The sequence below is a fragment of the Mollisia scopiformis genome (assembly GCF_001500285.1).
Source record: "Mollisia scopiformis unplaced genomic scaffold LY89scaffold_37, whole genome shotgun sequence".
NCBI classification, from domain to species: domain Eukaryota; kingdom Fungi; phylum Ascomycota; class Leotiomycetes; order Helotiales; family Mollisiaceae; genus Mollisia; species Mollisia scopiformis.
Window position 1 is genome coordinate 225,841 of NW_017263617.1, and position 12,531 is coordinate 238,371.

The window sequence follows — 12,531 nt, forward strand, 5'->3', positions numbered from 1 at the left end:
AGCTGAACAAATATGTCACTTACGATATATGGAGAACTTCATACTATTCGGCATTGCATGAACATACTTCACATTTTAAGGGCCGTTGAAATGTTATTCAATGTACACACACATGAGAGACAATCAGGGAAGCAAGAACTCTGATTATATGTCTCCCGCCAAGCCAAATGTCAAAGCATTGTCAAGATCAACACTTCTGTGCATCGCCCTATAGCTGGGATGCTCGATTTGTGCAAGCTTCTGTTAAACAGTTCATCTTATGACTACCACTCACAGCTGAGTCCGTATCCAAAGAGCAACTACCTCGGTGCCAGTATGAGCAAATTGTCCTTTACCTAAGAGGACATTGAAAAAAGAAACAAGCACACTTTACTGTGATCAAGCTTCGATACTTCTCAGATCAGAAAGGTCAGATCCTGCTTGACAAATGTCCCACGATGCCAGAACAACGTCGTGATACTATTTGATGCTCAATGCTCTAAATCCGCATTTACTGAACTGAATTGCCCTTAATCGAAGAGACCTACATTTCTCACCAATAAAATGAACGATTCGAATTCACAAAGAGGCAAAGTCCGACCGCAAGAGGAAGATTTTCACTTGGGTTAGGTAGTAAATTCTAGATCACATGATGACGGGTCATATCCGGCTGACTTACCGTATATGGATTAGCCCATAGCTTAGCTCGCTAGAATCGCACATTTCGAGAAACCAAAGATCTTTTCAGCAATTTCGCGACTTCCGTGAACTTCAACCTTCTTCAACCTCGACAACAAGAACAACTCTCCTCGAAAGCATCTGCAAGCATGGCGCCCAGAAGCTATTCGAAGACTTATAAAGTTCCTCGCAGACGTTAGTCCTCTTTCTCTCGAATTCCCTCGAATTTTCCCCGTCCAATTTGGTTCATATTTGATGAATTTGCTAACAATCTGTAGCATTCGAGTCTGCTCGTCTGTAAGTTGGCCACTGTATCTGAGCTTGTCTCTGTACATGTCATTGATTATGTCCCAGGGACTCTGAATTGAAGCTCGTCGGCGAGTACGGTCTGCGCAACAAGCGTGAAGTCTGGCGTGTCCAGCTTACCCTCTCCAAGATTCGTCGTGCTGCCCGGTATGCAACATCCTACAATCTACATGTCACGGAGCTAATCATGCCATAGTCAACTACTCACCCTTGACGAGAAGGACCCCAAGCGACTCTTCGAAGGAAATGCCCTCATTCGTCGTCTCGTTCGTGTCGGTGTCCTTGACGAATCTCGCATGAAGCTCGATTACGTGTTGGCCTTGAAGATTGAGGATTTCTTGGAGCGTCGTCTACAAACTTGTGTCTACAAGCTCGGTCTCGCCAAGTCCATTCACCATGCCCGTGTCCTCATCCGTCAACGACACATCCGTGTTGGCAAGCAAATCGTCAACGTACCATCCTTCGTCGTTCGTCTCGACTCTCAAAAGCACATCGACTTCGCTCTGAGCTCTCCATTCGGTGGTGGACGTCCTGGCAGAGTTCGTAGAAAGCGTGCTAAGGCTTCCGAGAAGAAGGATGATGGTGAGGAGGAAGAGGATGAGGAGTAGATGGTTGCAGTCCATTCTTCGAACGGTCAGCAGAGCAGAGCACCGGCGTTGTGGCATTGGGGCATCAGCATAACATGTAGCTTGCTTCACAAAACACGAATACTAGGGTGATTTGCGATCATGAACATTTGTGTTCTTTTTACATGTGAATTGACCCTATTTCCAAGTATCCTTCAGAACTGGACATTCAGCACCATCCGTCAACGGGTTATTTTTCGTGACACACGATACTATGTTGAAAAGAACCACAAGTACATTGACATTGGATAATCTAGCTGCCTTTTGAGATATGACTTGTAAATCGTCGAAGTTTAATTATACACTCGAGCTCAACACGAAAGCATTTTCACTGGGACTACATGTAAATGCAAAGGATTACAATATTTCATGCATCACCAAGAACGCCTTGCCCATGCACCGATCCCAGACTCCTCTAGATGCCGTAAAATGGGAAGCTACAGCAGGTCATCCTTGCCCAATAACGCTGCCATAGGATCATTGGAAGCGACTCTCTTCCTTCTGAATTCATCCATCTCATCTTCAGTGACAAGACCCTTCATCTCTTCCGCAGTTCGTTTCTTGGCGATCGTTGTGCTTGCTATTTTGTCTTTGACTTCCTCCATTTCCCCGGAAGGCCATTCAATAGTCTTCGTGGATTCATCCTCGACAAGAGCGCCGCCAGTACGCATCTGATCGGCCTGCTCAAATGCCTCTTTCCCAGTCTCGCCTGTGCAGTACGAGTTCTTGACCATGGAGTGACAGCAAGCATAACCCCACTGGAAATTCGACCACCAACTTCCCCATACTGATGTATGGTTATTGATGAGCACATCTTCAGGATACTTCGACTTTGCCACCACTTTCGGAGCTCCCTTGATGAGTCCAGACTCGTCATATTCGACATAACGTTCGTTCTCTGTGACAGCAACATCTCGGAGTTTGGCAGCATTCGGGTTTGTCTCTCCACCGTATTTGTCTCGTAACATCTTCTTATGTGCTTCTTTCTTGGCCTGCTCCTTCTCCCTCTCCTTCTTTAAGAGGATCTCTCCAGAGGTGGGATTGGCCTGAAGATGTAGTTTCGTATCTCCCCCTTTCTCCTGTGCCTCCCAAGCATACTTTTGAGCCTTTTCGAATTCGCCAGCATCTCCCGAAGCTCTCATAAAACCCTCTTCTGCGACCAAAGCTGCAATAGTGTCTACCGTGGCTCCGCTATCTACCATAGACCTAGTCTTAGGATCGTACTTCGCCGAGTCCAGATCCAGATCCAGCAGATACTTTGCTGTATCTTCTCGTATTCGAAGGTTTTTGGCGGCATTCTTCTGACCCAGATCGGATTCTTCAACGTATTTCTCTCCATCCTCGCCATCTTCCTCGTCTGTGTCCTTTTGCTTTGCTTGAGCTTCCTTCTTCAGGGCTTCCAGTTGCGAGAACTCGTCAATAACGGTTTTGTACTCCTTTGGATCGTAACCATTCCACCTATCTCTCTTTGCGTCCCAACCCAAGCTCACATCTTGGACAACCTCATCAGCTTCTATATCCCTACCAGTCCACCGTGCTCCTTTTGCTCTGGGTCGACTTAAACATTCTTTCGTCTTATGGGTCATAGCACCACAGTTTTCGCATGCGCCTTTACGAAACTTCGTCGCAGCTGGACCAACTTTCTTGCCTCGATCGTACCATTTCGACTGGTCTGACTGGGCCGCTTTCTGGAGACGCTGGTGTTCGAGGTAGTCGTTGTGGTCGTCATCCTCGCCGATGTAGAAAGGCTTCTTTGAGATGAAGGAGGGTATGTACTCGTTAGCTTCCTTGCTCGCCGCCGATGGCGCGTTGGGTTTTATGGGCTGGACACCTGGTGGAGGCATTCTTGAGAGATGCAATACAAACAGATGGCTGTATAATCGCGGTCGCGGTCTTGGTAGAACAGCGTCGGCTACGTGGTGAATTTCAGCCTTACGCACGATCACATGATATCGCGAAATGAATGTCCCGTCATAATAAAGACATCAACACAATCGTGCCTATACAATGCTCCTGTATCATGGTTACTGCCCTCGATGAACGATTCCGCGGTCCAGAACTGACTCTCCGCCTCAGCATGGATCTCTTCCGTGTCAGACTGAATAATATCGATCATTATCAGTCTGTACCCACGCGATTTGATCCTCTCCTTCGCAACAATGTCAAGCCCTCACAAGTACATAAGGAGCCGAAGGTCCCTGTCATTAGAGTCTTTGGCGCAACTGAAACTGGCCAGAAAGTATGCGCGCATATTCACGGCGCGTTTCCATATCTTTACATAGAGTATACTGGGAGTCTCATTCCAGATGATGGTAATACAGCAACCAATGAACAAGTCTTCCGAATACTGATCAAGCTCTAGTTGGTGATTATATCCACCGCCTTCATCTCTCAATTGATTTTGCTCTGGCGGTAAGCTATCGGCGAAACACTTTTGACGGGAATGCCAAATTCGTTGCTCGTATTACTCTTGTGAAGGGTATTCCATTTTATGGATTTCATGTTGGGTACCGGTATTACCTCAAGATATACATGCTCAATCCCATGGTCATGACACGTCTGTCGGATATTCTTCGTCAGGGTGCTGTAATGAAGAAGGTCTTTCAGCCATACGAGGCCCATCTTCAATACTTGCTCCAATGGATGGCGGACTACAATCTTTACGGTTGTGGCTTCCTCGATTCGAGGACGGTCACTTTTCGAAGTCCTGTGCCACAGTTTGACGAGATGGATAATCTTTTTCATCTATGGCATGATCGATCAATTCCTAGTGATCTAGTAACAGAGGAAGCCACCTTACCAAGGGTTAGCCATTGTACCATTGAAGTGGATATCTGCGTTCAAGATATTCTAAACAGACAAGATATCAAGCCCAGGCCCCTCCATCATGATTTTGTGGAGCGTTTGAACCCTCTGGCGCCTGATGAGAAACTTGTTCATAGTATGGCTGGTCTCTGGAGAGATGAGACGCGTCGACGGAAATCAAAAATGACAAATCCAGAACCTGGCAGCAGTCCTTTTCCTCCAGAAGTTATGGTTTCAATGTCAGCCGACCCTAGGAATTCTCAACCAGGAGGGTGGATCCACGAGGAAGACTTTCGGGAGAAGATGCGATCGCTTATTGTGGACGAAAAAAATAGAAGTGATGGCGCCAAGTTATCATTCAACAATTTCGTTAAACAGACAACTTTTGAATCATCTGTCCGATCCAGCCTAGAAGCAGTCGAAGACCTCTATCCTGAAAATCTTTGTCTGGCCCTTACTGCTACGCCTGGAGGCGTGAATGATAACATTGACATTGGGAATGGGACAGAAGTGGATGAGAATAGGATACTGAGTCTTGTTATACCTGGCGACGATGAAGCTCAGTATGATTTTGACGAAGATGCAATGCGTGAGATCGAGCTCTCTCAAAGACGAAGCGGAGACAAAGTGGAAGAGAAGTATCTGGATTCACTGGACGTCCAGAAACCAGAGCGCGATATCGATGACGAGCTTCGTCCTGGCGGTCAGGACTATAGCGATCAGTTCCTCGATCCCAAAGATACTGCAGGCATCAGCAATACAGAAAGCTCCCATGAAGCGTCGCAAAGTTCTACAAACTCGCTACATGTATCCCAAGACAGTATCATTTCGATCGTTGGGACAAATGACCCAGGCTCAGTAAAGTCCGGTACGTCGTCCATCGTCGTCAAGAAGCGCTCAGGAGTTCCCGAAGATGTCCTAGAATCCGAAATGAAGCGCCGGAAACTGTCTTCTCATGGTGAAGATAACAGCACCGTTGGTGCTGTAGATGCTTCGCTTGAGACGTCCGACGAAACTTTTTCATTCATGCATACCTTGGACGAGCCTAAAATACGCCGGCCAAGTTCTGATTCTGGAAATATGGGTTGCCATACCAAGTTAACAAAGCTTCAACTGCCAACTGTGAATGGTCTGCACACTAAGTCTGTCTCGACGGCTAGGAAGTCTTCCCAGGAATCACTAACATCAATTTCACAACCTCTACTATTTCCTGTAACTACAGACTCGCATGAACCAGCCATAGCATTAAGATTAAGCCAGAAGAGCACCTCACAGCCTGGCCAGAGCGAAATGAAGAGGCAAGCCACATTCGACCCTTCTGTATCAGATGCGTACCATGCAAGTCGAAATAGCTCGCCCACCACACCAACTTCCAACGTACAGTCCATCGCTTGTTCAACAGCACTTCGCAATATGGACCACGAGTTCACAAAACAAGGTCACGGGCTGACGCTCTTGCTGAACGAGCTCCCTCCGTCGGTACATTATGTCACGTCGACAATGCAGGATTATAATATGGTGCCAATCATATATCAAGATGCCTTCTACAACAGCGAGGTCGATGTCCCAGAGCGCCCAAGGGAATGGGCTGGACGAGAATTCAGAATCGAGAGCCTGACAGTTCCGTTCTTACCTGGATTTGACCCCACTGGGACTTCAGAAGCAACCTATGGCGATAGATCTGGAATAGTTCCGGACAAAGCACGAGAGGAGAGGCTTTATCAATGGCAAAGGCGCAATTGCACTATCCGTAGCTGGATTATTGCAGAAATACCCCCGTCCTTCTCAGAGGTAGCGAATTGGTCTCGCAAACAGGTGGTGAAGGAGCTGCAAGCAGCGACAAAACGTACCATCCAGCCGCATGCTGGTACACACCCTCTCTCGAAATCAAAACTTTCGCAGATTGATGGCACAACTCAGAAAAACAAACATGGTTTCAAGTACACCCAGAACCAAAAAACAACAAGTATCAAGCATGAGGCACAATACATGAGCACTATGAGTCTGGAAATTCATGTTAACACCAGGGGTAACTTTGTGCCTAATCCTGAAGAAGATGAAGTTCAATGCCTTTTCTGGTGCTTACAATCAGACGAGGAAGGCCTCGAAAACAACGGTACTAGTGGAAACACCCATGTTGGCGTTGTCGTGCTGTCCGAGGACGGTGCTTTGTCACAAAAGATTGCAAAGCAGGTAGCTGTAGAAGTCCAGGAAGAGGCTTCAGAACTAGATCTCATCATTCGAATGGTGGAGATTGTGAGGAATCATGATCCTGACATCCTGACAGGATACGAAGTGCATGGGGGCTCCTGGGGATATCTCATTGAGCGTGCCAGGCTCAAATACGAGTACAATCTATGTGATGAGTTCTCAAGGATGAAGGCTCAGTCCCATGGGAGATTCGGGAAGGATAACGACAAATGGGGTTTTAACAATACATCAACCATTCGTGTGACAGGCAGACATATGATTAACATATGGAGAGCTATGCGGAGCGAGTTGAACTTACTTCAGTACACCATGGAGAACGTTGTTTTTCACCTGCTACATCGCCGTGTCCCTCACTTTACATGGGCAGATTTGACACGCTGGTATACGAATGACAAGCCACGCGACCTGGCGAAAGTGGTCAACTACTACATTTCAAGAGTCCAACTCGATCTCGACATACTTGAACAGAATGAACTCATTGCAAGGACCAGCGAGCAGGCTCGACTACTCGGCGTCGACTTCTTTTCGGTCTTCTCTCGTGGATCTCAATTTAAGGTCGAATCTTTGATGTTTAGAATTGCGAAACCGGAAAACTTCCTCCTTGTGTCACCGAGCAGAAAGCAAGTTGGGGGTCAGAATGCTCTGGAATGTCTACCACTAGTTATGGAGCCCCAAAGCGCTTTTTATAACAGCCCTTTACTAGTACTCGACTTTCAAAGTCTGTACCCTAGTGTAATGATTGCCTACAATTATTGCTATTCGACCTTCTTAGGTCGAGTCGTCAATTGGCGAGGAACAAACAAGATGGGCTTCACGGAATTCAAAAGACAACAACGGCTGCTTGAGCTCCTAAAGGATCACATCAATATCGCTCCCAACGGCATAATGTACACGAAACCAGAGATCAGAAAGTCGCTCCTAGCAAAGATGTTGGGAGAAATTCTCGAGACACGAGTCATGGTCAAGAGTGGTATGAAGGTCGACAAAGATGACAAGGCACTTCAGCGTCTACTTAACAACCGACAATTGGCACTTAAACTCATCGCTAATGTCACTTACGGCTACACATCTGCGTCTTTCTCTGGACGGATGCCGTGCTCTGAAATTGCTGATAGCATTGTTCAGACTGGCCGCGAGACCCTCGAGAAAGCCATTGCGCTAATACACTCTGTCAAACGATGGGGAGCGGAGGTGGTCTATGGTGACACGGACAGTCTTTTTGTGTATCTCAAAGGTCGGACCAAAGACCAAGCCTTTGACATTGGCGAGGAGATTGCAAAAACCGTCACAAATATGAATCCGCGCCCGGTGAAGCTCAAATTCGAAAAGGTATACTTGCCATGTGTTCTTCTGGCAAAGAAACGTTACGTGGGCTTCAAATATGAGAGTCGGCACCAGACCGAGCCGGATTTCGATGCGAAAGGAATCGAGACCGTCCGCCGTGATGGCACGCCTGCTGAACAGAAGATTGAGGAGAAAACGCTCAAGATTTTGTTTAGGACATCTGACCTAAGCCAAGTCAAAGAGTATTTCCAGCAACAATGCGAGAAAATCATGAAGGGATCTGTCTCCGTCCAGGACTTTTGCTTTGCACGAGAAGTGAAGCTGGGAACTTATAGTGACAAGGGACCACCTCCGCCTGGAGCCCTCATTAGCACCAAGCGCATGCTCGAAGATGCTCGAGCAGAGCCACAGTATGGCGAGCGTGTTCCCTACGTTGTTATCACAGGTGCGCCAGGGGCCCGTCTTATAGATCGATGTGTAGCGCCTGAGGAGCTGCTCGAGAACGATCACAGTGAGCTCGACGCAGAATACTACATCTCGAAGAACCTCATACCTCCACTAGAGCGGATCTTTAACCTCGTTGGTGCAAATGTTCGAAGTTGGTACGATGAAATGCCAAAAGTGCAACGTATTCGTCGGGTTGATGCGAACCTCCAGCTTCAAGGACAATCCAAGGAACTGACCATCAGAAAGAAGACTTTAGAGTCGTATATGAAGTCATCCTCATGCTTGGTATGCAAGGAAAAACTTAAGCTTGAGGGTCCGATCTGCGCTGGCTGCTTAGCAGACAAACCATTGTCTGTCTTCACTTTACGGAAGAAGCTTAATGATGCAGAAAGAATGTTCTTGGACCTGCGCAAGGTCTGTCAGAGCTGTTCTGGGGTATCGCCCTTGGAAGATGTGCGATGCGATAGCAAGGATTGCCCTGTCTTCTATACAAGGACAAGACAAAAAGCTCGATTAGCGACCGAAAGGTCTGTTGTGGAGCCGGTGATAAAAAAGTTGTCTGGTCTCATTGTAAATATGCATGATCTGGACTGGTGAATTTGGTAACAGGCGTTAGGAAGGAGGGTTCAGCATAGCGATAGTGTAGGCAATGATTTTCTGAGAGTCCGAGGTAGCAAGGACTCAACTCAGCTGTTGGATACGGCTTAGTACTGTAGATATGAATGATAAGAGATTGTTTACATCGTTTCCCCGTCCAGCGAGAGATATGACCTTATCTGTACCATTTCTCTTGGACTGTGGACAGCAGATCAGGGCTCCGATGATGCACATCTACTAATGAAGGAAGACATTTAAGTGTTCTGCTGGATGCTGGATGCTGGATCAATTCATCTCTTCTCGAGCAGCACATTATGGCATGGCAATGTCGATTCTGGTGAGAGGTGTTTGGAAGCTGCACGCATGACTCAGTGAGTGATGAGCAAGGGGGTTTGCACGACTAATACAACGAGACCATCTGAAGTTTCAGATGTTCGAGATCTCCTCGCTCACTAAATTTCGATAAATCCTGAAATGCCATCCATATACATTGATGAATGCTGGGCTATCTCAACATGCTAATAGAACATCTAACCTTGATTCTTTAAGGATCTCGTTTCTCGTAGAAATAAATGCTTTCTTGCATTTCACTTGCCTTCCAAATATGCTACACGTGGGAAGGCAAGGAAGGAATGAATAATTAGATGCCCAATAGGGCTTTTGTTGCTTGGTAGTTTTGCTTTTCGTCGGCCTCATAAAATACTCGTTGGCTCCATTTGTAAATCAACAGGCCCCTCTGCCTATCTCACAACCTCTCGTCCAACTCCCCAATCTGGCTGCGACCTAGCATCTACTAATTATCATAGGCTTTAACAAAGTAAAATTTCTCGTGGTGTTATGTGGCATTGAAATCAATGATTCTTAATTCTTTGTATTTCATACATCCCGACGAGGCAACAGCCAGTATGCAAAGAGTCAGCGCTCCACCCCGTACAGTGTTTAGCTCCAGCTCCAGTAACCACCACCAGCACCTCAAATTGAGAACGTGATACATCACTGGGTGTCAAAATCCTTTGACCCGCTTGCCTCCTCTTCCTTCTTCATCTTCCGTGCAAGCTTGATGAGTTTCTTCTCGTCTTCGTGAATCGGGCTGCAGGTGAAAACAATAATACGTTGACGTTGGGCTTTGTTTTGTCTATGTTTTAATGCCAACTGTTATGCCATCTATTAGTATACTTGCAGCCAAAAAGGAAGAACAAGCAGGAAATCGTACACCGGCAATTTGAATTGCAGCTATATATATCCAAGTAAAAAGTTACTCACGCTTCGAGCAACGGTACTGAGTTTCGAATTCAGCCCATTTCGTGCAACCATTATGTGTGCACTAGTCTGTACATCTCCATCAATGTTCGCGCTCTTCGGAGAAAGAAAATCTATAATCACTCACGGCTAGAGCAGGCTCCATCGTGAAAGCCTTTCTTTTTAGTACACCCCGATGAATCGGGACATTGATCTATGTATTGCGAGTTTGGTTAGCGGTCACCTAAGGTGAAGATTAGATTTCACTTACACTTATTACAATATGTATTATAAGAACTCTTTTCCACTATATATTTCTTATTTTTACATGTGTCTATATAGTCGAGTTCTTATTAGCGTTTTTAAAAATCGGATAAAATAATAGAGTTTAATAGCGACTTACGAGTTTTGTAGAGTTTTTTATTTTTTTCTGCGAAGTTCGGACATTTTTCGCCGGCAATACACGGATCTTTGGAATTAGTTAGCACGCTTTAAAGTTTAACTATTTCGAACTATGGTTTAATTTTTCGATTTAAAAAGTACTCACGATACCCGTAATTAGTATTAGTTTGTTTTTTTACGTTTAGGCAATCTAAGTGTAAGCACTTATTTATATACATCGTTAGTAGTAAAAAATCATGTGTAAAGACTTTTTTATATAATTCTAAAAAAGTTTATAAAGAGTATAGCCGTATATTTGATAAAAATAAATATAATTAGTCTAATCGCTATATTAGCAAGTTGGTAGCATGACTTTGCTTTGAAAATTGGAGGGAAAAAAATTTTTAAGAGTAAAATTTTAGGAGTTAAAGAGTAAAGTGCAACGTAGATTGGTCTACTTAAACTATGATATTTGATTTGACTCTTTCTTGTCTCTCTTATTTATATACTTTAAGTAGGGCGGTCGAAATTTTTAAGCAGCCCTTTCGTTAGATCTATCAAAAATTGTAAAGTGATCCCTAAACCCAGGAATTAGCGTCTCAAACATACTCTATTCGGCCCCAATCTATAGCCTGATAGCCAGGCGAACCGCCGCATTCACGGAACCCTTGTTAATTCCAATCATATTTACAGTACACGCTTTTATGACTCAGACCAGCTTTTACGTACCAGAGGGTGCTTTTTGACTGACAGCCTTGGGCATCATTTATGCTTATTAAGTTCTCTTTCCTTGTATGCTGGCCATAGTTGGGCCTCTTTGCATGCCCCGATGTTGCAACGTGTGCTGTAAGCGGGCTGCGGTGTTGATGGTGGTTGGGCGTTGGACCTGGACGCTGTGCTGTCTCTCTGGTTTCAGCCGAGAAGCGGGCGGGCGGGCGGCCGCACGCTTGCAATCATCATCAGCCTTAAACTACAGCCTCAGAGCTTGAAGCTTCCTTCGTCGCTCCAGCTGGCCTTATCATCACCTTTCTTTGCGCTCTTGTGCAATCGTAATGTGTCTCGTCAAGGCTAGCGTACCCGAGCCTCAGCCTCGTCCTACCTCACAGCAAGGCTGACCCCGTAGCCTACCCCTACTTGTTTCTGATCGGCTCCAATTCTGACACCCCTGGTTCGAGCGTTTTTGGCTTCACTTTGGCCTCTCATTTGATATCCCTTGAGGCTTCACGCCCTTGACTGCTAATAACATCTTCTTGGGTGGTGCGCGATTGCGAGGGCTTAGCCAAAAAAAAATTTATTCGGGGAGGCTGGGAATGCGGCTCCAGTTTGTAGACTTCCGTGTGTTTCAAGCATTTATTTGGGTGGGAGGTGGTTATTATTTACATTTGAGAGAACCCCGTAGTCAAGTGATCAGCTTATCTTGGCTTAACCAGTAGTGTGAAGCTCGGGCAAAATCATGCACAAGGATAATACTACATGCCAAAACAGTACGAGAGAATTTAAATGACATCAGCACCATTCTATGCTTAAATGAGCCAGTATCAAATCACAACACATTGGAATTGGGAGTACGCGACATCGGGAACGGCAATGTACCGGCGTAGACGAGGCACTTCCCGCCGAACCAAAGCTAAGGCTCAAGGTGCGTTGAACCGAGCCGAAGAGGAGCGTAGGAGGCGCCATGATGAGACTCTCCGGCGCAAGGACATTCTTGAAAGGGAGCTGCGTGTAAGAAATTCCCTCGCCAGAGAGGCTCATCGTAAGCTTCATTCCTTCAAATCTTCCCAAATCTCCCTGTCTAAATTGAAGCCCATTCTTATATAGGCGAAAACGCGAGGACACTCGGACTTGCGAATTCGAAGAACAACAAGCGAGAAGCGTGCGTGATAGGGCTCGGAGGAGTCTTAGGACTGCAAAGAGCTACCTTCGTGAAGAGCAACGATATCAGAGAGAGATGAAAGCGCTGAGACAAGGGCAAGGT

The 12,531-nt window shown here is 46.0% G+C and overlaps 4 protein-coding genes across 4 annotated transcripts; 3 read left to right on the plus strand and 1 right to left on the minus strand.

The window, feature by feature from the left end:
* Window positions 1-764: 764 nt before the first annotated feature.
* On the plus strand, window positions 765-1,817 carry LY89DRAFT_789803 (40S ribosomal protein S9). Its single transcript, XM_018223297.1, has 4 exons — window positions 765-852; window positions 936-954; window positions 1,012-1,110; window positions 1,160-1,817. The coding sequence occupies exons 1-4, from the start codon at window positions 807-809 to the stop codon at window positions 1,569-1,571; spliced, it is 576 nt and encodes a 191-aa protein (XP_018061703.1). The 5' UTR covers window positions 765-806; the 3' UTR covers window positions 1,572-1,817.
* Window positions 1,818-1,845: 28 nt separating this feature from the next.
* On the minus strand, window positions 1,846-3,478 carry LY89DRAFT_691811 (putative mRNA splicing protein). Its single transcript, XM_018216412.1, has one exon. The coding sequence runs from the start codon at window positions 3,431-3,433 to the stop codon at window positions 2,027-2,029; it is 1,407 nt and encodes a 468-aa protein (XP_018061704.1). The 5' UTR covers window positions 3,434-3,478; the 3' UTR covers window positions 1,846-2,026.
* A 130-nt stretch (window positions 3,479-3,608) lies between these two features.
* On the plus strand, window positions 3,609-9,068 carry LY89DRAFT_789805 (uncharacterized protein; the record flags this gene model as incomplete). Its single annotated transcript, XM_018223298.1, has 2 exons — window positions 3,609-3,901; window positions 3,952-9,068. Coding segments are annotated over 2 exons (5,275 nt in total), but the record flags the coding sequence as incomplete, so codon positions are not given.
* Window positions 9,069-12,140: 3,072 nt separating this feature from the next.
* Window positions 12,141-12,508, plus strand: LY89DRAFT_677964 (uncharacterized protein; the record flags this gene model as incomplete). The annotated part of the gene is made up of 2 exons (XM_018213715.1): window positions 12,141-12,309; window positions 12,375-12,508. 2 exons carry the CDS (start codon window positions 12,141-12,143, stop codon window positions 12,506-12,508), a joined length of 303 nt encoding a protein of 100 aa, XP_018061706.1.
* Between the last annotated feature and the right edge of the window lie 23 nt (window positions 12,509-12,531).